Consider the following 27,093-nt stretch of genomic DNA (forward strand, 5'->3'; position numbering starts at 1 on the left):
GTTTTTGAAAAGCAATATTTAAATTAATTTATTAAAACCAAATATTACTAGTTTTTGTATTTAAATTATGATATTAGTTTATTAATTTATTAAAAACAAATATTAATAAGTAACCATAATATTAAACAGCTAGTTTTTGAGAAATAATATTTAAATTAATTTAATAAAAAGAAAAAGAAATAATAATAATAATAAATAAAATAAAAGTCAAACTCTAAAGAAGGAGGGAAGTTAAAAATTATAAAACACGTAATCGAGACAAGATCATTTGATAAATAAAATAACTAATGGAAATAAAATAAACTAAATTAAAAATAATTAATGGAAAATTAATAAAATAAAACAAATATATGCACAGGGAAAAAGAAATATATATAAATAAAAATATATAAAAATTATATATATATCTACTAATCAATAAATAAAACAGGGTCAACAATAAAATATGCCCCTGAGACCTATTAAACAAATAACAAAAATACTAAAAAGAATTAATAACGAATAGGATGATAAAATACATGAAAAACACGAAGATCAAGAAAATAAACTCTGATGAAGAATAAATCAACAACGCCAATAACTACATAGGTAAACAAACAAACAAAATAAACCCAAAAAGAAGCCTAAAACCTAGGAGTACAAGGACCCAACTTCTACTAATATTGCAACCATCCCAACAACGACTTGGGTATCCTCAATGCAAATGTGACTCTTAGATTTATCTACATACTCGGTCAAAGCACATGAGCAGATGCTGCCATACTTGGCATGGTCAAAGATCCTTTGATTATTCGAACGACCAATCTCACCAATATAAGAAGTCCCAAAAAACATAGAAATTTAAAATATTTTAAGTAATATTTGCAAATTAAAAAATAAATTTTTCATATAAAATCTTCATAAAATAAAATAAAATTTCCATCATTAATTTACATATTTTATAAATCTAAATATATTTAATTTGTTTTATTAATAAAACTGAATATATTTATCCTATATTTAATTATTTTTATTAATAAATTTGAATATATTTCTCTCATATTAATTTTCTTTTATAAATAATAATTTAGAATAAAACTATAATTTATTTAATACATTTTTATTTAGTTACTAGGTATTTTAATCCCTCTCACCTCTATTAACCATTTTAATTTATATTAGTGCACTATTTATATTAATTTTATCTTATTAATATGACTCCCGATTCCAGAATCGTCTCCGCGACTCGCGACTCGCGTCATCACATGCCTACTGAGCGAACTATCCAGAAACCTCTGGAATTACTCTCCATTTTTATCAGGTATGGTTCTCCGCGAGCCGTGTCTTTCTCATATCGTCTTTGAGGGAACTGTTCAGGAATTGCTCTCTGTTATTATTATTATTAGATATCGGGATCAAACCCAACTGCTTCCAAAGTTTGTTTGTGGCAGGAACTGGCGTGTACTGAACTGTATTGTTGGCTATGGCGATTGTACCAGTCTTTAAACGAGGGGAAGAGGGAACGGAGCTGCAGACATGGAGGAACCAACCAGAGCTAGAGGGTCTGAGCCTATTGGATTCCTTCTTCAGACGTGGCAGCCTCTTCGACCCATTCCTGTTTGGGAGCTTGATGGACGATTCTTTGGGCGCCTTTCCCCTGTGGGACTACACTCCCTCTTCCCTCTTCTCGAAGGACGCCCAAGCGGTCGCTAACACGCACGTCGACTGGTGGGAGAGCTCCGACGCGCACATTATTCAGGCTGACCTTCCTGGTAACAAACCATTAGAAACCCTCGCTCCCTGAAATTTTTGCTTCTGCCGTTCCGAGGGTGTGATTTTAATTGATTTTGTTTTTGTGGTGTGTGAAGGGGCAACAAAGGATGATGTGGAGATTATCGTCGAGGACGGGCGGGTTCTGCAGATAAGTGGGCGGAATAAGATGGCGGCGCCGCCTAGTGGCGGGAGGTGTCGCAGAGGCGAGCGGTCGCGGGTGGGATACTTGAGGCGGCTCCGATTGCCTTCTAATGCCATTGCTGAGCAGCTCAAGGCGGAGATGGAGAACGGGGTTCTTACTGTCACCATCCCCAAAAGGGACCAAGAACAGCCTGAGCTCAGGATTGTGGAGATTCAGGAATGACGGTTCTGGTATTTTATCAGAGTGGCCGCCGATCGAATCCTGGGGTGTTTTGTTCTGGGTGTCGTGGCTTGCAGCACTAAAAGATCCCAAGGGTTTGGACTTTAATCGCTGTAAGTACCTGCTGTATATGTACAAGTTCGAAAAACTTGATTAATCGCTGTAAATATATGCTGTAGGTGGGATGTCGAGTGACTCCCGTAATGTTTGGCCAGTAACCTTAAATGAAAAGTATAATGATTAGGGTATTACTTTTTCTAACTGTTTTGGCATCTCGATCTTATTGTTTGAAAACAAAACAAATCAATTTTAGTGGGATTGGAACAAATTTTGTTCAGAATCTTTGACATTAAATTAGCGCACCGAGTACACCGAAACATGCATATTAAGTTGCGTGGTCTCTTTTGTGGCAATGACTAACCATGGGTGTCATTGAGATGTATATTTTTGGTAATTATTGTTTGGTTGAAGGTATTATTTTAAATTTTGTTAATTTTTAGGAATGAATGATGGGTAAGTAAGTTGTATAGTGGATTGTTTGCCTTATCTATTGTGGGTTGTAGTTATAAATGTAAGTTGGTTGTGGTCGCTACTTTCCATGTAATCGAGAGCATTATTCTTTCAGAGCATTATTCTTTCTGTCTTTGTTGTTTGACTGTGTGCGTCTGGACAAGTTCAAGATACATCAAGAACTTGATACTTGTTAGTTGACTGTGTGCGTCTGGACAAGTTCAAGATACATGAAGAACTTGATACTTGTTAGTGCGTGTCTTGACAAGTTCAAGATGCATGGAGAACTTGATACATGAAGTTGGGCATCATATTAGGTGAGATTTATGAAGACTACGCTCACGCATGCACGTGGATTTAAGTAGGCCTTCATATTAAGTGATCCCTATGAAGACCACTCTCATCAATGCAAGTGGATTTTCATGGCGGAAATAAGATATAGAAATTGCTTCATGAAAGGTCTTTTTGTAATAGAGGAATAAATTGATTTTAGGTACTTTTATGATTTGAATGACAATAATGACGTTAATTTTTTTTTGAGATATAGATATATTACTTTTTAAGTTACAAGTTAATTTTAATAATTAACATTTCTTTGTTAAGGTAAAAATTAATTTTGATAATCTTTCATTAAAAAGTCAAATAGATGTAGGTGTGTTGGAGAAATGGTTAAAGTTATTAAAGGATTATTATTTTGTTCAAAAAATGGATATATATGGAGGATTTGAATCGGTGACCTATCACAAGGAGTAACTTAACAGTGCACCAATTCACCGTCAATCCAAAGCCCCTTGGGCTTCAAAAAATGGATATTAGATAAATGGTTGTGAAAGAATTATTATTTTGTTCAAAAAAGGATTATTGGAGAAATGGATAAGGTTGCTAAAAGATTATTATTTTATTCAAAAAAGGGATATTGGGAAGATCAAGTTTGCACTCAAGTTTTTTTTGTTAGACATTTATTGTATGTAACATGTTAAAGAGAATTCTACAATGTTTAAGATAAAATCCATGTGAGTGGCTTTTCTTAATGCTATAAGAATGAATTTACATTGACAAAAACTACAATACAACGCTGGGTATGTGAGATTGGACTAGGAGAGAGGATGATGGGAAGCATGGGTCTTTTTGGAAGCAGGGAAACTCGTTACACAAAAGTGTTTGAATTGTAAAAATATGTTTTTCCATTAATTGAACTGCAACTATAATTTCATACTTAGTTGAAGACCAAATGCTTGTATTTTGAAATTCACAAGCATAGCTAAGAAGATACACCAAAGGGATATACATCTTCAAATGCTTGTATTTGAAATTCACAAGCATAGCTAAGAGGATACATCAAAGGGATATACTACAAGGGTAGCTAGCTTGTCCTTTTTGAATCGATCCCAAATTATCATTTTATACTCCTAAATCAACAACAATAGACTTTGTTGGACCTTTAACTGCAATGATAGAACCATAGCTCCTTACTGGTTTAAGGAAAGACTTGAGGATATAGAGCAATAGTATTTTTAGGAGCTAATGAGAACTTTAGTATGAGCAGGTCTCCTTAAACACTTGATCCTCAACCATAGGAGATTGAGGGACCAAGAAATTCATCAGTTGAGATCTCCAAATAGACCCATATTTCTTCCCTCTTTGAATGAATATGTAACTTCTCATCCCTCTTACAAATAAATTGCATCTTGCCTTAGAAAAATGGCCCAACTTCAATGAAGCCATCATAAAATACACAAATTGCATCTTACCTGAGAAAAATGGCCCAACTTTAGTGAGGCATTAGAAAATGCGCACAATATGCAAGGGCCATCGAGCAGGGGCCCAACTTCAATGAAGCCATCATAAAATACACAAATTGCATCTAACTTGAGAACAACGACCCAAATTTAGTGAGGCATTAGAAAATGCACACAATATGCAAGGGCCATTGAGCAAGTGGTTAAGGATGGCATGCAAGTAATGAAACTTAGCGCTTTTAGGTTTTCAAGCCAACATGCGTAAATCGAAATAGACACATGAGTAAATTGAGAATTGAAAAGGTATTAGGAACTTTGTGGGTAGGGATAATATTGTTGCCACACTAATTAATGCATTAAATATGTCCACTTGAGCACTTTATGTTCCCAACTCACTTGGCAATTTTAATGAATGATGATTTAAGCACTTGCTTCTTGCTCCAATGACTTAACCATGTAATAAAAACACGATGAGAACACTCCCTTTTCTTTTCGTCTTCACCACATATATATATATATATAACCTTTCTCCTAAACATGTAATAAAAACATGGTGAGGCCACTTGCTAATCTTTCCATTTTCACCAATATATATAACTTTTCTCCTAACCATGTAATAAAAACACGATGAGACTACTTGTCAATCTTTTCACTTTCATCTAATATATATCTATATGACCTTTCTCCTAAAACAAATCAACAACTATCATTAGTAGATGGATGCTAAATGATATAAAATATGTTAAATAGTAGCTACAAATTCATAAACATGATCTATGTATATTTTTCATTATTTATGTTGCGTTCAACTATCATAACCTTATTTTTATTGACCTATCAATATGTTCTTATCTTATTTTCCTATCATCCAGTTGAAATAGTTCAGCCTTGTTTTTTTTTTGGACATTGCATTTGCTTATTAACACTTATCAAACCACTAAAATATGAACATACATTGTATTAGGGGATGATGGAACTATGGCTGGAACATATGCGAAGAAATTTATGAAACAACTCAAATTTACTTATTATGCGTATAAATTTTTTAATAAATACATAATCAAATTTTGACAAGGACATTGGCCATCTCATGGCAGAAAATTAGGAGGAAGCTTAATTGAAGGCTATGGTTGTAAGGAGGAAACTGAACATATACCACTAGAAACAACACAATGATAGGATTTTGAAGCAAGTATAGAGGAAATAAAATAAAGATTTTGAAGCAATTTGTTGACACCTAATCATCAGGGTTGGGTGAATAACTGAAATTGATGTAAGTAAATAATAGAGAATATGAATAATCACTGAGAGATGAAATGAATAGTCTCTCCCTCATGTATATAATAAACACCAACTTGAATGAAATCAATGAATTGTTTTGAGGAGTTATTGCCTGGTCTAACATGGTATCCAAGCTAGCTCTCGAAACTAGTTTTTGTGTAACTCCTAGTGTCAGTTTTTTGCCTATATTTTGCTTGGTTGCTTAAAGTCTGCTCCAGGCAGTGTCATATACTTTTTTAGATACTGTATGCGTTTTTAAAGTTTGTGCCCTCTGTCAAGAGACCTGGTGTGAACGTTGAACGTTGGTGTGTGAATGCTATCATATGCATTTTTTCAAATGAACGCTGGTGCTCTTTGTTTTTGAATTGCTCCTGTGCATACATCCCAAGTTAGCAGCAACGACCAAACCAAGATCCAAAGTTTAGTTTCCTCCTCTACCTTACATAGGAAGAGTGCAAACATTTGTCTTGTTGGGCGCCACTCAAAAGTTTATGAGCCCTGTGATGATTCATTTGCACTTGTAGATTCCCTTCTCGAACCCGATCTTGAGGAAGCTCAACCAAGCTTGTGTTTAGAACTCGGATGTGGGACTGGATATGTGATAACATCATTGGCACTTATGCTTGGGGAAGGCGCTGGGATCCAATACTTTGCTACTGACATTAGCTCTGCAGCTATTGAAGTTACAAAGAAGACTTTAGAAGCTCATGGTGTGCATGCAGAAGTAATTTTGACTGATCTTGCATTTGGTCTGGACAAACGTCTCGCTGAACAGTGATGTCCTTGTAGTCAGTGGCCTAGCGTATGGCAGGAGCTATTACGTAGACACACAAGGTCTCTGAAGACTCCTCAACAACACACGAATGGAAGGCGGAGGTGATCACGGTCTTGCGCAGTCGAAGCGTGGTGGAAGCCATCCTGTTCTAGTGCGGTGAGCGTTCCTCCATTTTTTGACATGCTAGGGCTGTAGTGTTTTTTGTATATATAAAGCCACTGTTTTGATATATATGACGCTGATATATATTTAAAGGTTTTCTCCAAAAAAAAAAAACAGTGTTTCATATACATAAATGCGCAGGAGGTATTTGAATAGTGTATGCAATCGTGGTTTGTGGCTTTTGGATAGTTTTAATACACTGTTTTTAATACATCATTTTAATACATGCGCGTTGCCTCTCCATTGGTATCCATACTGTTTTCCCACACTGCCTCACTGGTTGTGTGTGTTTTTTGGAGAATGCCGAACGTTGCTGCAATAACCATATGGGTTGAGCTCTATTAAAAAATTGATTAATGTGTTGGCTGGGATATAAAAGATTATTTATATTTTGATGATCGTGTGCACAAGAACCCGACCTATGATTTTTTTACATCAAAAGTATATTTTGCTAGCAGAAGTATCTTTTTAAAACAGTACACAGATTTTACAATACACATATTTTTTTGCCAGCAGAATTTTTTTACAGTATGCATTCAACCATTTCTATTATGGGAATAGTTCTTACTGGCAAGGAGAACTATCTTGAGTGGTCCTGCATGATAAAACACACCCTCATTTTCAATGAGTTGTGGAAAGGAGTGTGTATTGGAGACAGAGACAAAGAGCCAAAACAACATATCTCAGACAAAGAGCTCGCCATTTGGGAAAATAAGAACAACAAAGCCTATGCATTAATTGCAACATCTATAAGTGAAGAGGTGAGTCGCCATATTTCGCAATTTTCAACTGTTTTCGAAACCTTACAAAAGCTGAAAGAACTCTATGATTCACATTCTGCAGTTGAAGTTGTTCAACTCATGATTAAACTCTTCACTCTTGAATTGCAAAATAATGAACCTCTTGCTCTTGCATCCGAAGTAAGATCTATAATGCATGATATCAAAGCCACGAAGGTTGAATTGGATATTCCTCTTATCACTTTTTTCAAGGCACTTTATCCTACTTACTCCAATTTTCTTGAGTCATTGCAAGCAAATGGAAATCTTAAAGATATTACCTTTGACTCTTGAAAAAAAAATTGCTAAAAGAGAGAGCTTTTGGAAAGAAGACAGCCCCTGAATCTTCTGAAGACGCTGTGTGCGTTGCTCATAAAGAAAAGAATTCTGCTCAAGATTCTTCCAAAGGAAAAGGTGGTCGAAGAGGAAGAGAAAAATATTTAAGAGGCAGGGGGCAAACACTCTCAAGGAGAAAAGACAAACTTGCACTGTATACGCTGCAAAAGAAATGGATCACATGATGCCTCTACATGCAAGTTACCATGGGACAAAATTGAGCACCAAAAAAACCAACAGAAAGGTAAAACTGGTGGCATAGAAAAAGGTAAAGCACTTGAATCCGCTCATTATGTTGTCGCACAATGTAATATCAGAGTAAATGAAGACTTATTTAATGCTTCACTTGCTTCTTGGAAAAATGATTGGTTGCTTGATTCAGGAGCAACTTTCCACGTGACTCATAGAAAATATTTTTTTGAAGAATTTACTGACAATGTTGATGTAGCAGTGTACTTTACAGAGCAATCAAAAATCAAGCCATCAGGATTTGGCACAATCAGGTTTAAATTCCCTGGTCTTCTAGACTTTCTTCTGCATCATGTTCTATATCTCCCATAGTTGAAGAGAAACTTGCTGTGTTTGGTCCACATCCGCCAACAAGGTCATTCCATTCATATGTTTGATGGCAAGCTTGAGGTGAGAAAAGCATTTGACCACTCACTTGTCATGAGGGGAATAGAAGAAGAAAGGCTTCTCACGCTGTAAGGTACTACTGCTCGTGCACAACATTTCTCATACAATTCTCATTATGAAGAAGGTACATTTATCAAGTTTATTATGGCATGTTAGATTTGGACATTTGAACTATGATAGCCTCCGCTTGTTGAAGAAAAATGGTGTTGCTGGTTTGCCAACAATTCCTAGGAAATTTAAGCAATGCGATGCTTGCATTCTAGGAAAGCATAGCAAACAGTGTTTTCATGATTCACATTCAAGAGCACATAGAAAACTTGAACTCATTCATTCAGATTTATGTGGTCCAATGTCTGTTCCTTCTGCAAATGGAAATGAATATATGATGACATTTATTGATGATTACACTAGAAAGTGTTGGGTTTATTTATTGAAGAACAAATCTGATGCTTTTCAAACATTCAAGAACTCCTATAAATGGATTGAAAATGATGCACAATCTCATATTGGGTCTATTCGCACTGATAATGGAAAAGAATACAAATCAAATGAATTTGAAAACTATCTTCGCGAACATGGGATCAAACATCAAACCACTGTGCCTTATAATCCCCAACAGAATGGTGTAGCTGAAAGAATGAATAGGACAATCTTAAATATGCTACGCTCCATGCTCTTCTTCAAAAATGTAAAAATAATATTTTGGGCTAATGCTGCTCTATGTGCTGCATATATAAAGAAAAGATGTTCATCTAATGCTATTAGAAACAAAACTCCATATGAAATGTGGTATGGGCATGTTCCTTCAGTAAAGCATCTTAGGGTCTTTGGTTCTACCTGTTATGCCTTGATACCAAAGGTACATAGAAACAAACTTGGTGCAAGAAGTCGTAAGTGTATCTTCCTGGGCTATTCAAACACCTCTAAAGCATACCGTCTCTATGATGAAGTTAATAAAAAGTTTGTTGTATCTAGAGATGTATTTTTTCTTGAATCATCCAAAACTGGCAATGTTGTTGAGCGGCAACTTGATCGCTTGGATAGATTCACAAATGCAAAATCATTTCAAGAATTTGATAATCAGATTCCACATTTTGAAAGGGGGATTCCTATACTAGATCAACATGTGGAATCTTCTTCTGAAGAACTCTCTCCCCCGCATGAAACTCCAACAACGGATGATGCTTTAAGTGATGTGATTGATAGAATTGGGAGACTCAATCTTGATTCAATCCCAATTCAATCAACGGAGCAGCTTGGATCATCTGAGAAAGGTCCTCCAAAGTGGCTGATAAAAACACTTGAAAGTGTTCATCCTGATGAGGTTGGAAAGACATGAACTAGAAATTCAAACCAACAAAATGGAGGTGATGTAGATGACTGTAATTCAACTATTGATATGGATGTTTCTTATTATTGTGAATTGAATTTGTCTACAGATTTTGAACCAACTTCCTTCGAAGAAGCTGCTTCTCAAGATGAATGGAAAGAAGCGATGCAAAAGGAGTATGATGCCCTCATAAAGAATGGCACTTGGAAGCTGGTTGATCCTCCATTAGGAATCAAACCAATTGGCTGCAAGTGGGTCTACAAGAACAAGTATAAAACTGATGGCTCACTTGACAAGCACAAAGCCAGGCTTGTGGCAAAAGGTTTTGCACATAATGAAGGGGTCGGTTATGAGACTTTTGCCCCCACAGCCAAATGGGCTACCATCTGGACACGCTTTGCCCTAGCAGCTCAAAATGGTTGGAAAGTCCATCAAATGGATGTAAAAACTGCTTTCTTGAATGGAGATCTAAAAGAGAATGTTTTTATGTCTCAGCCTGAAGGATTTGCTATGAAAGGACATGAACATAAAGTATGCAAACTTGTGAAATCCTTGTATGGCCTCGAACAAGTACCGCGGGCCTGGTATGAAAAATTAACTGAGTATCTTCTGAAACTCAATTTCAAACATTATGATCTTGATGATGCAACTGTATTTGTCAAGAAAGTTGGCAAAACAGTTATATATCTTGTGGTATATGTAAATGATTTTTTGATGACAGGGAACAATGAAAGCTACATTGCATCCATAAAAAAGGAATTGGGGAAAAGTTTTGAAATCACTGATTTGGGCTATGTTCATTACTATCTTGGTATTGAAGTAATTCAACATCCGAAGTCCATATTTCTTTCTCAAAAGAAATACATTGGAGATCTGTTGAACAGGTTTGGCATGACAGAATGCAATCCTCTTACTACTCCAATGGAACAAAACTTAAAGCTCACATCTATTGAAGGAAAAGAATTTGAGGATGCAACAAAGTATAAACAGCTTGTAGGAAGTCTCAACTACCTAACTACTACTAGACTAGACATTTCATTTGCTGTTGGAATCCTCTCCAGGTTTATGCAAAAGCCTTGTAAGGGACATTGGTCTGTTGCAAAAAGAGCTCTAAGGTACTTGAAGGGAACTCAAGACTTTGGAATCAAGTATACACATGTGGACGACTTTAGCTTGATTGGATACTCTGATTTAGACTTCTATGGAGACAAAGAAACTGGGATATCTACTTCAGGGTATGCTATGAGTCTTGGATCAGGAGTTGTCTCTTGGAGATCATGCAAACAATCAGTGCCAGCAGATTCTACAACAAAAGCAGAATACGTGACAGCAGCGGAGGCAACAAAAGAAATTGTGCGGCTCAGGAAAATTCTTGAAGATTTGCAGGTAAAACAAGTAAAATCAACTCCACTCATGATTGACAATACCTCTATAATAAAGTTGGCCAAGAACCCAAAGTTCCATGATCGAACGAAGCACATCAATACTAAATATCATTTGATTCGACATCATGTTGAGGCCAAAACAATCCATCTCCGCCATTGTTCCACGAACGAGCAAATTGCAGACATCTTCACCAAAGCGCTTGGAAGAGAAAAGCTTGAAAGATTCAGAATGATGCTTGGACTCACGAACATCCCTTTAGATTAAGGGAGGGAATGTTGACACCTAATCATCAGGATTGGATGAATAACTGAAATTGATGTAAATAAATAATAGAGAATATGAATAGTCACCGGAAGATGAAATGAATAGTCTCTCCCTCATGTATATAATAAACGCCAACCTAAATGAAATCAACGAATTGTTTTGAGGAGTTACTGCCTGGTCTGACACAATCATAGAGGAAACTGAAAGAAGACTTTTAAGCGAGCACAGAGGAAACCAAAAAAATATTTTGAGGTTGAAGATAGGAGAAATCGAACAAATATTTGCAAGCAAGCATAAAGGAAACCAAAAAAATATTTTTAAGCAAATACAAAGGAAACCAAAAAAATATTTTGTGGCAAGCATTACATGGGTAGTAATTTAGGTTGAGAGACTTATCATCAACCATTTCCTTCAGAGCAATTGTTGCACTTGTTCACATGCTCGATTCTTCCTTCCATTGTCTCTAAATGCCAAAGACTTATTAGATTGGGTTTGATACATGTTACTCATAATAACTCTTCACTGTATTTTGGACAATAGCTCCCATGGGTTTCCCAAACTTCACTTTGTTGTGTCTTGAATAACAATGGACTCTCATAACACCAATATTCACTCATTCATTTAGGGTGGGGACTTGTTCTTCCGCATCCCACCTTGTTTTAGAGGTATTAATTTCTATCGATGGATTATTGCAAATTAAGTTGTATGGTGGATTGTTTGTTTTGCATTTTGTAGTTTGTTTTTATTATATTGATAAATATAAATTGGATGTTATTAGTGCTTTCCACATAATCTAAAGCATTGTTATGAGGGGAATTTATTCTTTGTTCTTTACTTTTATTTGCTTGTGTCTTGACTAGGTCAAAATATATGAAGCTGGGTATTAAATTAATTAAGCTTTATGAGGCTACTCTCACTAACTCAAGAGGCTTCCCATGGTGGAGGGAAAGAAAGATAATATAGCCATTACTTCAAGAAGGTCTTTTTGTTATAGAGGAATAAAATGATGGATGATATAATTGTTGCTTCAAGAAGGTGCTTTATAAAATTATGAGACAATATAGTCATTACTTCAATAAGATCTTTTTTTTATAGAGGAATTAAATGATGGATGATATAATCTTTGCTTCAAGAATGTCCTTTATAAAATGATGAGGTCCTATTGTGATAAAGCAATAAAATGATGGACGACTTTGTTCATGTCCTTTTATGATTGCTAATGGTGATAAAGGCATTTCCAATTACAAGTAATTCCTTTAGAGATATGTCCTTTTATGGTTGCTAATGGTGATAAAAGCATTTCCAGTTACCTTTAGAGATATACTACCTTTCAACCTACAAATTAACTTTGACAAAGTGAAATAGATGTTGGTGTGTTGGAGAATGGTTAGGGTTTCCAAAGGATTATTATTTTGTTCAAAAAATTGATATTGGGAAGGTTATGTTTGTGCTCCTTAAGTCTCTTCCCCATGTCCAAAATTAGTGGGACATTTATTGGATGCAACATGTTAGTGATGAGTGTACAATGTTTAAGATAAAATTCACTTGATTGGCTTTTATTAATGTCGTTAAGGATTAATTTTATCTTTATGGAAACTATGATGTTGAGTACATGAGATAGGAAACCTTGTTTTATGAAAGAGGTACCAAAATATGTGAAAGTGCAATAATATATTCCCTAGTTTGCACTCAAAATTGGATATAGATTTTGAGTGATAAGGGCTTTGGATATTAGAGTGCGAATGAAAATGGATTTTATAATACCGCAATAGTTTACACAATACATTTGAAAACAAATATTGGGCATCTTTGTATTAGGAGTTATTGATATGTATGTTGTCTAGAACGAATAGAAGTTTAATAAGAAAAAGTAAGATGGAGTATACAGTTGTAAATACCCCACAAAAAAAGCATGGTAAAGGTGACCTTAATTTGTAAAAGAAAATAAAAAAATAAGATAACTAGCTTTGAGACAACCTATCCAAGCTATAAGCTAAAAAGGGGTAACAAGAAGCCAACGGATACTAAAAGGTGGTGTGACTTACATAGAAACCCTTGGCACAACATTGATGAATGTTGTATTGAGAAATAATTATTAGGAGAGCTAAAAGCTTAGAATTGGATTCTAGCTCTGTCTCTAATTCAAAGTCAAATACTTGGAAACAAACTATCAATGCAACACATGGCATTCTTAGCACTATCTCAAAAACCTCTCACCAACAAATATAAGGCACATTTCTTTCACTCACAAATATAGTGAAGGACATTGTTATTGCCTATACTTTCTTATAAAAGGAAAAGTTCTAACCCCAAAAGAAGAACCTAAAGGAAACTCTCAAGTAAGCCACTCACTATCACCTTGGTGGCATTGTCCCTCTTTAGATTATACAAAATTGATTTGAGTCAAGGGGGGATTTTCTAAGGGTCAAGATAAGTTAATTTGTTGAGTAATCAAGGGGAGTTTTTAGCCTTAGTTTGACTAAGAATTTGGCATGTTGACATAGCTAATGTTTAAGGTAAAAGGAAAACATAAGGTATGTGAATGGCATGTTCAATAATCAATTATGAACAAACTTAAAATATTTTCAATTGAGCCAAAGAGTGCTTATTCAAAATGATGCTTAGAAAGTGAAGTTGACACCATTGACGCTGAAGTAAGGAGCGGATACCCAAATTCAAGGTTGGATAAAAAGGTTGCTCTGATACCAACAATGTTGGAAATCCACCCATGAGTAAAGTTCCACATAAAAAGTATGAATTAAGTCTTTGACTTTATTTTTCATTAAGAAAACTCAAGATGATATAGCTTTACATTAATAGTGCTAACTTAACAAACTAAGAGAGAAAATCTCAACAATATCCTAAAAACTAGCAACTAATCACAATAATGGAGATAGCTAGAGATAGGATCTTAACTACTCAATGAGAACAAGAAATTAAAAGGCTTTGTCACACCATATTACAAGAATAGTCTCCTATGACAATAACATTGTGATATACAAAGTATATATGTTAAGAATTATAATCCTTATAGTGTCGTACACCTAAGGTTTTGAATGCACCTATAATTCATAAAATATGAAGAAAGACATATCCATGAAAAGATAGTCATACGATAGTAATGATATATGTTGATTGATAATAGAAGGGACACTTACAAGTGAGGGGAAAATCTTGTTTATAACAATAATTTTGCATAAACCCTAACAAAATTGTAATTTGCAACCCTAGTTACCCTAATGAAGAAATTAGACTATTATTTGACTAATCAAGTCACAAAGCAAGAAATATGTATTTCAAGCTTTATTTAATATATGTTGCCTTGTATAATATCAAAATAAGCCATCAAACAATGGGCTTGCATACAAAATAGTGCATAGATATATATTTAGTCAAAACATAAATATATTGTATTCAAGTACACAATAGTAGATAGTGTTGGTGTATTGATGAGAATGAGTAGATCCATGCCTCAAGATCTATGAATCTCATTTTGTTATAGTATATGTGTGCTTTAGCTCAATTGAGTTAGGTTAGTGAATTTTTGTTCTAACCATTATCTTGTAGATGATTGTGTAACTAGGTCAATAAAGTTGGTGTATTGACGAGAATGAATGGACTCTTGACTCAAGATTTCTGAATCTAGTCTAATGATATTATCCATGTATTTGAGTTCAATTGATTTAGTCTAGCACGTTTATGTTTTAACGATTGTCTTGTAAATGACTATGTGACTAGAAGGTTGATGAAGTTGATGTATTGGTGAGAGTAAGTACACCCTTGCCTCAGGCTATATGAATCAAGCTATGTTATATTGTTTGTGTATTTGAGTTTAGTTTAATTAGTCTATTGTGTTTTTGTTTTAACTATTATAAGGTGATCTAGTGTTGAGGAGCCTATAGTCAAAGTCACTTAATGAAAGAACTCAATTCATACAAAAAAAATATGTAAATGAATTAAATTTGAATAAAGATTCCATACATTGTCTATTGTCTATTAAAAAACATAACAAAGACATTTTCCAACGACCTCTTTAAACTTTACTAAATCAATGGCCAACGCTCTTGGGCCTTCTTACATTCAAAAAGCCTATACATTGGTTTTTGGATCACACACTCCACCACCAACTATAAAAGACAAATCAATAGAAAGCTAAAGGCCCTCATTACTTTAAACTCCCAAATATATTTGGTTGCCAAGTCTTTTATTTTCTTGGGGAGAACAAAACATTTATTTCAAAATGTGTAGTTAATAAATGTCTCTATAGCTTCTAGATGCGACCCAAAATTCATGGTTTGAATACTTCAAGACAAAATGAAATTTAAGCATGTGGAAGAAATTTCGAGTTTCTCCTATTGCACTTTGTTTTTGGCTTGGGTATATACCTTAACATCCATATTTTTTTAATGCAATTTGGAAGGAAAGTATATAAAGGATTCCTCTACATCATATAAAAATTTGAAACTCTTAACTTAAAGTATTGAACATTAGCAAGGGAAAACACAAACACTTTGTTTTCACAAAAATATGAAAATTCTAGCATGTTACTTAGGACACATGTGTAGTGTTGTCACCTTCTGTAAAAAGAGTTCTAGATGTACAAAGAGGGAAAAAGAATAGAGATGTTTGGAGCTGGCATCTAATGCCACATAATAACTCAAAACTAAATCACACCATCTCCATTGGAAAGTGCTCTTAAGCAACTTTCCAACAATATTTAGAACTCTCCATATGGACCACATGATCACAAGTTAGAGCATATCAAAGTTCTCCTTTCAAAGATAGAAAACAAAGGAAAAATATCTAATTATAAACCATGGATCCCGCATATTGGATTTTTTTAAACGCAATGGTAGGGGAGGTCTAAGAAAATTAGCGGTCCTCGATCACTGATATTGGAAATAAAAAATCGGAGGTCTTGTAGCATGGCATATCGGCGATCGGAGAACCATGCAACATGGCATAATGGAGGTCCTAATAGTATGTGATCAACGATCCCTCATAGGTCCCAGGCATCGAAGTATCAAGAGATCGGTGCATTGCAATCAGCGATCACACAGATGACGCCTTTTCAAAGTTGCGATATCGCATGAAGTTTCGATTGCGACTAAATTCGCCAGATTTGAGCCTTCAGTTTAAAAGTGTCGGGAATGCCTCGAAGAATGTAACAAAGGAATTCAGTGAAAAACCAAGGGTAGGCGGGCCTTTTCTCTCTCCTCCAACTGGACACGTGGTGCAAAGAGAGTGGTTTTGATAATGGCCACGTGGCAGAAGATGTCATACGGACACGTCAGTACACTAGACATGTGGCATGCAGATTTGGTATATTCAGGGGTCCTATGGGGGCATATCTGAGTGACACGTGTCATCACTCAAGAAGCGACATGTGGCAGTAATGACGTCAATTATTGGAGATTAGCGTTCGCAATTTCGTAGAGGTTGTCTAGTTTAAAATTGTCGATTTGTCGAGTTTTGACATTTGGCTAAGCACGCGATCTATAGAGGAAAATAAAAGAAAAGAGGCTGAAACGTTTAACAAAGAAAAAGGGTTCCCAGACACGAGTCCAAAGGCTCTAGTGCCTAAGGGCTAAGCACATGGTCATAGCCCTTGGTCATATGATGAAAAAGTGTTGAAAGGGCTCAAAGACAAAGGGGCTAAAAAGGATCAAAATTCATTGTTTTGTAAGGTTTTTTCAGTGTTAAGTGTCGATGCTAGAAAATCCCCGATACTACACTATGGTCGTTTTAAAGGGAATGTATGGATTAGATAGTGTTCTACAGGGCGTCTAGAGGCATAGATGATTTGGCAGCTACACTAAAGACATGTTATGGTTATCGAGGGTGATAACTCCCGATTTTTGCAAGTCACGAATTAAAATTGTTAAGACTGAAAGAGATAGGGATCCGACCGAGAGAACATGACGTGTGATGCAGCAGAAATGTGGTTGGACCGGAGGCCCGGGATGTGGCATGGAGATATTTTCACAAACCATCATTTCAGTTTCACATGTTTTGTTAGTATGCTTTATTTTAACAAACAACATCTTTTCGTTGTAATAATTGGAGGTGATAGAGCCTGCACGCTGAGACAACTAGTCATGCAGACAACTAGATACTCAGGCCTGAGATATTTTTGTAACTAATTTCCTAGTTCTCCCTATCCTTATATAAAGAAGGAAGAAACACTTAAGAAAGGTTCAAAATTTTTGGAAAGACTGCTCTTTTATGGGACCTTTCCTGTTTTCATAAAGGCCTACTTGAAGCTTGTTGTATTTTGGTTTCCCTTGAAGAGATTAATACAAGTTTTATGGTGATTCCAACTAATTTGGATTGCAGTATGTTCTTCTCCCTCTGTCTTTCATATATGTTCTTAATTCTTCACAGATTGCATGTCATAGTAGCATCTAGTTGTATTTTTATTTAGGGAAGTGTTAGGCATATCCGTGAATCCATTTCTCCATTAAGGGGGAGTGTTGAGATTAATGTATAAATGGCTTAATGGAGTGTCGGTTCAAACCAAACCTTAGTTTAGGATTCTGTTCTTGTTTTCTAGGAGTGGTTTACCTAGTTTGGTGTGTGGTTGAAATATTCTCTCAACCAACAGATTGTATGTCCAAGATAGTTTTCCTATCATGAAACAATACTCCTATATATAGCATATCTGATTAATAAAATATAGATTCCTTTGTATAATTTTATCAGTGATTTCCTTTAGATACAGATTCATTTAAATCAAAACGTTGGTGGATAATGCCTGTTTCAAGTGGAAATCAAGTCTTTAAAAAGCGCTTCGTGCATCTCAGCAGTTCATAGCATCCTCTCTCTCTGAGTCTTGATGTATAGGATTCTTATGTCTTAAGCTTTATATGATGGATTCCTCTTATGTTATCTTCCTCCATTACATATGTTTCAACAACTAAATCACTACAAATTCTGGGTCTTATTTGGCCACCTTAAGTCAAAGATTATTTCCTAAGTACTCATGTGTATCAATTGATTTCTATTTGGTATTTGATGAATGATTATGAATCAAACTCATTCATAATTTCCGTGACAAACTAAAGTGTTGCAAGTCTTTTCTACAAATCTGTCCATCACTCTTTAAGATGTCCTAGGCACTGGTCTACAATCAACCCAAACGCTGTCTGTAGGAAGCTTTCCATATCTCTTGAAGCTCTTGTGCTCTAGGTGCATTAAAAAGTGACAACATGTAGTACCAAAAGTCAATAAATTCTTATGAATTTTGATGGATAGATATACAAATGTATCCTCTACAAAATATCCAAAATTTAGACCTTGACTCCAAGAGATGGGCATGTGTCAATCAAAATTCTAGGTCCTCATTACCATATAAATAAAACATAGAAGTCTTTGCACAATAGTTCTAGACTTATGTGTGCATTACAAAAACAATATGTGTTTCTAAAATTTGGTATGAAGGTAGGAGAAGCTCTCTACAACATTCCACAAGTTAGGTTATGAATCCAACTTATGAAAGCATGTTCATCAAAACATCATATCATTATTACTATTGAGAATATGAAAAAATAAATATACAAAAATAACTTGAAATAAAATACAAAATTGAAAATTTGTTTACTGGGGTGTGTTGAAAATAAAACAAAAATCCATTTCGTTGAGTGTGCAAGATTACCAAAGCCCCAATGATGCTCATGCATTATAAGGTTGATATAGTCAGTGTATTAGTAAGAACAAATAAACTTTGATCTCAATACATATAAATATAGTTCTACTATATTGTTAAATTGAGTTAATCTAATTTATTTTTATTTTAACTAACTATTATTGTGTAAAATGGCTATATAAGTTTTTGAATTAATTATTGTTTTGTAAAATAATTATAATTAATATTTTTTATAAAATTGATATATTATAATGGATAAGTAAACTTGCCTAAAGATTTTGAATACTAAGCTTCATTACGAACTCTATTCTATTCAATCTTCCTTGAGATTATGTTGATTGTTGATTCTCTGATTATTTGGGAATCAGACAGACATGGGTGCGGTCAAATAATTGACCGCACCCATTTCCATCTGATTCCCGAGTATTCGGGGAATCATCAATCGACATAAGGATGCATCAATATTGTCCATCACCATGTCACCACACGGTCGATAATTTTGATGTCTTGGGCATGTTAATCCACCAACTAGGGTTAGCTAAGTATTCTTCAAGAGTTGGTAATGAAGCTTAGTATTCATAAATGTCATATAGATAATGGCTCTGAAAATTACAATGGAGGAATTTTTTTCATTGTATCTAAAAGGAAAATTTATGAAGACACCGCACAAATATGCATGTGATGGAAAGTAGACGTGAGGGAAAATTCCAAGCCCACATAAAGTTTGAAATTTATAACTCAACATTATACTCTAAATTGAATCATATCTTATAATCCAAGACATGATAACCAGATGGCATAATTGACATTTTTTACTCTATAAAATTCAGAAAAATTATTGCTTTTTTCTTTCCTCTTGCGTATAAAAACACTAAATGTACTATTTGTTTATATGTTACCTTCACTTATATCTATATATATATATATATATATATATATATATATATATATATATATATATATATATATATATAGTTGGGTTGCATGTTTTGCTGAATGTCAAGCTCTCGAGCTTGAATGTGCTCGAGTCAAGTTGGAGTTGTGCAACAGAGTGTGACGATGATAGGACAGAACGATGCACATGCACGCCCAATCAAGGCAAGTCACATGAAGGCAACGAGCCAACCGAAGTGAAGAACAGAAGAGGGTGTTCGCTCGAATGAGGATACTCAGCCAAGGGTGCACACCTAAATGAGGACGCCGAACCAAGGGCGCCCACCCAACTGATAGAACGAGTCATGCGACAAGTGAGGGTGAGGACTAGTTGTGAGACACATGCGATGGGAGAGATATGCGACGAGAGTGGGTTGGCTCGGTTAAGTTTGAGGTCAGTTACATGAAGGTTGGGGTTGGCTTGAGATGCCTGAATGGACGTGATGGTCCAAACGAAGAGCGTGGGTGTAGATATATTAGATGAATGAGTGGAGAATTGAGGCATCCACAAAATGGAAAAGTCAAACAAGAAAGGTACCATAATTGCGAAAGATTAAGGAAAGAACCAAGCCGCGGGATGAGTTCGATCTAGGTGAGTTGCGATCAAGGAAAATTGTGTGAGATTTGTGTGTTGTCGCTCCTAAAGACAACCCCGGGTTGAGGAAAGGGTCAGTTCCTAGGAAATCTTAGAGGAATTCTTTGAAGATTCGATAAGATTTGTGTTGAACTCTGTATTGAATATAATTGGAAATAGATTGATTTAGAACTTGGTTCAATCACCCTTCACTAAGGTAGACTTAAACATATATATATATATATATATATATATATATATATAGATATATAGGCAGATATCGTTCATCCCAAGGATAAATTTCCTTATATGGTGGCTGATACACAGTAAAATGCAGCTTAATATTTGTCATTATAGTAAAAATGGAGCGAGACAAAGTAAGGAAAGGAATTCAATACAAAGCACTGGATAACACAGAATCTTAAGCAATGAATCCCAACAAAACTATGGAAGAATAAGGAGATGAAATGCAGAAAGTGTGGAGCGCATTTAAGGTTTCTACCTCTATATTTTCATGGGTACATATTGTCACAAATTAACATTGGTAAATCTGTGATTGCACAAGTATCGTTTCTACCCTATAACATAAGCAAATCCATAATTTGAGAGTGAAATTAGCAATTTCTTTACACAATTTCAGAGGAAGATAAACATACATGAAATGACAAACAAAGGGGAACACATACTACACATTACTCAGCTTGGAATCACCAAATTTGCTTCCTTAATCTTTTAAAATGGAGTTCCTATCATAGGTCCAACACATTTGATATTTGTATAAGCATTAGCACTCATGAACAAGCCATTGAATCAAGAGTTGGAACCTCTTTCTGTACACAAAACTCGGAAGACCTGCAAAGGCAGATTCCGGACCTCTAGGAACATGATTTTGGAACCTTTAAAATGAGTTTCTTCCCCCTATTTATAAGGAGAGGGGGAGCTTGGAACAACAATTAAAAAATATCTTAGCGATGCTCCAGCTGTTATGAACTACCAGTTGTTTGAGCATGTAGAGGTTCTGCTGCCCTAATGATTACAACAGATTTAATTCCTTCTTTAAAATGAAGAAATTACAAAATAAAAAAACATGGGAAAATTGAATGATGACCAGAGAAAAATAGCTCCATGCCAGTTTCTCTGATCGTCCCTGATCAAGTCATGTCTTTGCCTCAATTTTCCTTCGCAGTTACTAGTCGATATGCTTATCGCTTTGTCCTCTAATTGTTTAATCTCCCCTCTTGGAACTAGCCATAATCGGGTGTGGTGGTGTTGAATATGTCTCTATAATATAGTTGCCAACCCATACATCTACATACACTCTAGGCTATAATATTGGAACCCAATACATCTCGTAACTCTTATAAAAGACCATTATGAAAACACAGAACTCTGATTACTCTTAGGTCCTCTTGCTTAAGCTTCTTTATTGCTTCTCAACCGTGGGACCACTACCTGTGACTTGTAACAACCCCGATTTAAAATATACAAACAATTACATCAAATTATATGATTAATAATCAACGCACAATTATTCAACTATTTAACATAGAATTTCAAAAAAACCACGAGTAGAGACGACGTACCCGTATTAACAATATTCCTTACTTATGCTTTTGGAGTTGAATGCTCTTTGAATTCTACTAACCGCAACAAAATGGGGATGACTCTCCACCCAACCGTAGGCTCAGTTGCACGTAATTTTTCTACAACTGGCCACCCCCAAGTCCTCAATCAACGTACTACTGTCAGGGAATCCTTTGTCTCACAACATTTTTCTCCCAAGAGAATGGATGAAGGAATGATGTCTCTCATCTTCCTCATCGTCCATTAAATAGATAAAACAATGGAAATGCTCTGCACGCACACATTCCATGTGTCAACATTCAACTTTTATTTCTTTATTTTAAGTTTTACTTAATTCAATATTTCTCTTAATTTAACTATTTCTTATTTTATTCCTTTTTACTTTTTGATAACTTTACTTATATATATATATATATATATATATAACTTCAGTATTATTATTTACTATTTTATTTATTTATTATTATTATATTCTCTTCATTACTTATTATTTATTTACAATTATTATATTTTCTTTATTGTTTATCATTTATTCTATTATTTTATTTGTTATTTGTTATTACTTCATCTTTATCAGCCCTTTTGGCATCATCCCATGGATCGAAGTCTCACACGAAGTAGTATGAGGGTATTCTGGAACCAAGTTTACACACTCTGAGATGGTCGTGATGTCGTTTTATACCCCCTGCCCCTGCTTTCACACAGGTCGCTAAGTATTAGGGCTCTATCAATCTACCCTTTATTCCACCCTTCAGTACCTCCACGAAGGTGTACGATTGACCTTCATGCAGCCCTAACCGGAAGTTTAGGTACTTTTGCGCAACTATGACAATGTATTGTATAGGTTCCCAAGTTATCTCAAGTGTTTTACTTATCGTACCTGTTAGCACTCCAAGAAACTCTCCTAGGTTGTTGCTCGAAGATGCCTAGTAACTTATAAATCTTCAATATCGTTCTCTGAACTATTGGAATGGATTGGGGTTTGGATCAAGTCAGATGACCGTTTCAACTCTGTTTTCACTCAAGACATGCATGAAAACCCTCAGCTTGACAAGGTTTTTGACCACTAATGCTCAATAGTTTATAGATTCAATGATAGATGGAGAATCTTGACTGTACCAATAGATACATACATAAACACATATGAATGGCTAGCTACAGAAAGTAAATGAAGCTTGCAAGTCTAATTTATCAACGCAAAGATAAGATGACAGTTATCTGGCATTAGACACAGAAGAAAACATGAATAACCTATTCAAGTGCAAGCTTAGAATAGAGGAGAAGATGGAAATTGAACATGTAATGGCAAAAGAAGCTTGTATTACTGGAATGAAGATGAGACGCTGGGAGGAACAGAGTATCCACAATCTCCAAAAGTTGAACCTCTGTTACTTCCAAGTTTCAGCCATTTATAGGCTTTTTACAATACTATTGAACTCTCTGAGGCTCGAGATGTCTTAATCTATCCCCTCTGTCTTCTAACCACTTGATGCCATAACTAGACAAACATGAGCTTAGAGAGCTCTGTTTCTAACAAACACGGTAATCAAATTCTGATAATTTTGCCGCGCTGTTAGGTGGTTCACTCGTGCCAACGATGTTCCATGATCATTTCTGTTGGTTCGGCTACATCGTGTTATTTTTTTCCCTTTCGGCCATGCATTCCGTTATTTCAGTTCAACTGTCCGACTGTCAAAAACACTGACAAAGCCAACAAATTTCCTCCCTGGGTGACTGATGGGAAGTAGGGTACGGGGGCACGTGGGTCGTTGGATGGTGTGGATTGACAGTCGGGATGTTGGTCAGGCAGCGGAGGATGAACTATGGTGATCGTGAACGAGGGTCGTTGGATCGGGAGGAATGGGCGGAGGAGATCAATTGCCGAAGGCTTGAAGTCGTGGCGGGAGCGGAATAAGTCTGAGCCATCAGATCTTAGATGGGTAGATCGAATGGCTATCGAGCAGAGGAGGTGCTCGAAGGATAATGCTCGGGAGCGGTTTATTCAAGCGGAAATGGTTTATATCGGGTGGTAAGTGGTAAAGGTCGGAGCCCGCCCGATTCCATTCATCGCCCGCCACGTAGCAGCGGAGGAGAGAGAGGAAATCGCTTTATCGGGCAGGTATCCCTCTCTCTTGTTTGCCCAAGCGATATGCACGATAGCCGTTAGATCTGGCAGAAATGATCTAACGGTGGTGAATGGTCGAAGTGGGTGAGAATATAACGTTGGTCGGGTGAAGTGTGGACCATCAGATCAATGGGAAGATCAATGGCGGGGGACACGAAGGTATGGGACGACCTCGAGAAATGTGCAAAGGGGTGCATATGGATGGAAAGGTAAGGTTTTCGAGGGCTTTTGAGCATTAGTGCATTTTTTCATGCGCTCTGAAAATAGACCACTTCCCTCCTTTAGTCTTCAAAATAACAGCATTGCACCTTAGGGCTAACAATACCAATCAATTACAGTTAGTGTCGCGTAAACTAATATCTTTACTTGCGTTCAATTAACAGATATAATCACATACATTCACGCATCAACTAAACATTGTGAAATAAACCCAAAACACAATATAATCAGATGCATTAACAAAGACTAAATACACAATAATTGCAGATTACTTCTCTTTATTGATATTTTCCAGTTTAATACAGACTCTATCCACCCTGTGCACACAACTGCAGAGGTCCGCGCACTCAGCTGCGAACTTCCACCCTAGGCCTCTGCGCACTCAACTACAGAGCTTCTACCTACGCTAAGACCTGAAACACTAGACTCCTCTACTAAGACTTCCAAAGATTCATTGTTTTTTTAACTCTCATTGCCTAGAGCTTACTTACTTAGCTCCTTTTTATACAATCCCATGGTCAAAGGACCATGGGTAGATCTTTACAACCGACTTGACACTTTACAAAATAAGGGCGAACAACCCTTTATGACTCTTGACACCTTCGCGCTCTGCGACCACAAAATGTGGAGACTTTACAATTTTGTTACAAAATTGTCTTAAAACATGGGTTTTTAGCCCCAAAACTACTCTTGCGAGGACCCGTTCCCAACAAGCCCCCAACACAAACATGGTGACTCACCCTTGAGTCATTCTACGGGCGTGAAGACCTCCCAGCACGACTTGTATGACAACTGCGGCGATGCACTGCACGACCGCCTGCTTCACTTCTTCAACCAACTGCTCTGTTGCTGGTCTTGAAGCTTCTCCTGAGTCACTTGCAGACTAGCAAGCTTGCCTTCAATGGAGGTCGTGATTGAATAAGCTTTGTCCAACCAAGGCTTCAAGCGCGCCTTCAACACTGCCTCTTTGTGCTGCGCTGCATCTACCTGTTCCTTCAATGTTTTGGCCTCCTACAGCTTCGCTAGTCTCTGTGTGAGAGCGACGGTGCGCAATGTTCCTTTTACCTCGTCATAGCGTCGTTGCAGTTCTCGTGCCTCTGTCTCCAACCACCGTACATTAGGATCCTCCTGTAGACTGGTCAGGACCTCGAACGACTGTTCAAACAGTCGTGTGCAGTATGCTACTACATTGTCTACTACAGCTATCACCTCTGTGACAGCAGTTTCATGTTGCTCCTTTATTTCCGGTGGAGTTGAAGGTTGGGGCTTCAACTGTAAATTTGCAATCTGTAGGTTCAACTCCAATTGAACCTTAGCCAACTCTGTGCGAGCGTCGCACACCCCTGTATCAAGTTTGTAGACCTCTTCATTTGCCTCCGCATCCTCAGGAATGGCCAATTCGAGGACCATTCAGCAGGCTTCCTTCACAACCTTAATCATGGACTGATTTGTGTTAGTAAGTTCCACCATGAAAGTGAGGGAGATGTCGCATTACAGGGCCATCAACACATTATTGGTCTTCTGCTCACATATCACTTGCAAGGCGCGCTTTTCGCGGGCCCTCAACTCCGTGATCACTCCATCCTGCAATAGGTGGAGCGCCTCGCCAAGAAGCGCTGCCTAGTTCAACCCTAATCCCTTGAGGGCACTAACAGCGGGCTTATAAGCTTCGTTTTCTGTGGTTAGTGCTCCATTTGGCAGCACTATTGCTCGGGAATCCTTCGATGTAGCATCACGACAACTTCTGAAATACCGATGGCGAGGCTGGTGGACACCGCGCCAGCCTGTGATGTGCAGATCTGCAGCTCATGCATACCTGTCTGGATGACCCCAATACTTGCTGTTGTTGCTGCTCGAACTGTTGTAGTACCTCTGGGGTGACATCCTGCATTGTATCTCCGATGTCATTCAAATCTCCCTCTGTTAGGTTCATTGGGTCCAACGACGTCTTATTGGCCTTCGATTTCTTTCGCGGCCTAACTTTTTCCTGTCCCCTTGGCTGCTTGATGCGGTACGAAGCCGTCTACAGGTCTGTGCCATGCTACTTTGTCTGCTTGTTCGTTTCTTCCTCTATTTCGGGCGAGGGTGACCTTGCACCTTTGTCAGAGTCGTGCTCTGTTCCGCCTGTCTACTTTTCCATCTGCTGTGCGGCATCGCACTCTACCTAGGCCTTGTCAGCAGCCTCCTTCTTCCTCTTCTCGGCCAGCTACGCCATCTTGAGCTTGGCCTCCTCCTTTTTGCACTGCGCAGCAAACTTGCTCAACCCCATTGCTGAGTCTGAGGCAGTGTGCCACTCTGCTGGCCAACGATCAAGAACTGCATCAATCGCGTCGTCAGTTGCCAAGTAAGGCAATTCATGCCACTTCTGCTCAGGGTCCTTCCATGCCCTGATCGATACGCGCTGAAAGTATGCCTTGAACTCCATGTACTCCTGTAGTTTGGCAAACACAGTAGGCAACAATCGTGGCTTGCGATTGATAGCCATGCGTATATTCATTTCCATCAAGATCCAGAAGATCTTGCTATCCTTGATGTGTTGAGCATCCTTGGTCGCCCACAGTGAAGTGTACTTCACTGCTTCTGGCAGGTCCGACACAACCGAGGGGAATTGACTATCTTTAGGCAGCTCCCAGGCTACCAACACAATGGACAACAAGAGCCATGCATAGTGGAAGGTCTTGTTGAGCTCTTGTGCCTCGTGG

The 27,093-nt window shown here is 36.9% G+C and overlaps 1 protein-coding gene across 2 annotated transcripts; it reads left to right on the plus strand.

Moving 5' to 3' along the window:
• Positions 1-1,174: 1,174 nt before the first annotated feature.
• LOC149187409 (18.1 kDa class I heat shock protein-like) lies at positions 1,175-2,374 on the plus strand. Of its 2 annotated transcripts, none has more exons than XM_089411344.1 (3): positions 1,175-1,300; positions 1,417-1,751; positions 1,848-2,374. In XM_089411344.1, exons 2-3 carry the CDS (start codon positions 1,463-1,465, stop codon positions 2,114-2,116), a joined length of 558 nt encoding a protein of 185 aa, XP_089267470.1. In that variant the 5' UTR covers positions 1,175-1,300; positions 1,417-1,462; the 3' UTR covers positions 2,117-2,374. The 2 variants fall into 2 exon arrangements, with proteins under 2 accessions (XP_089267470.1, XP_089267471.1); XM_089411345.1 differs by having other exon boundaries at positions 1,199-1,300; positions 1,431-1,751.
• Positions 2,375-27,093: the final 24,719 nt, after the last annotated feature.

The sequence above is a fragment of the Pinus tabuliformis genome, chromosome 3_1 (assembly GCF_031772625.1).
Source record: "Pinus tabuliformis cultivar Carrire ecotype Pingquan chromosome 3_1, CPIR1, whole genome shotgun sequence".
Classification (NCBI taxonomy): domain Eukaryota; kingdom Viridiplantae; phylum Streptophyta; class Pinopsida; order Pinales; family Pinaceae; genus Pinus; species Pinus tabuliformis.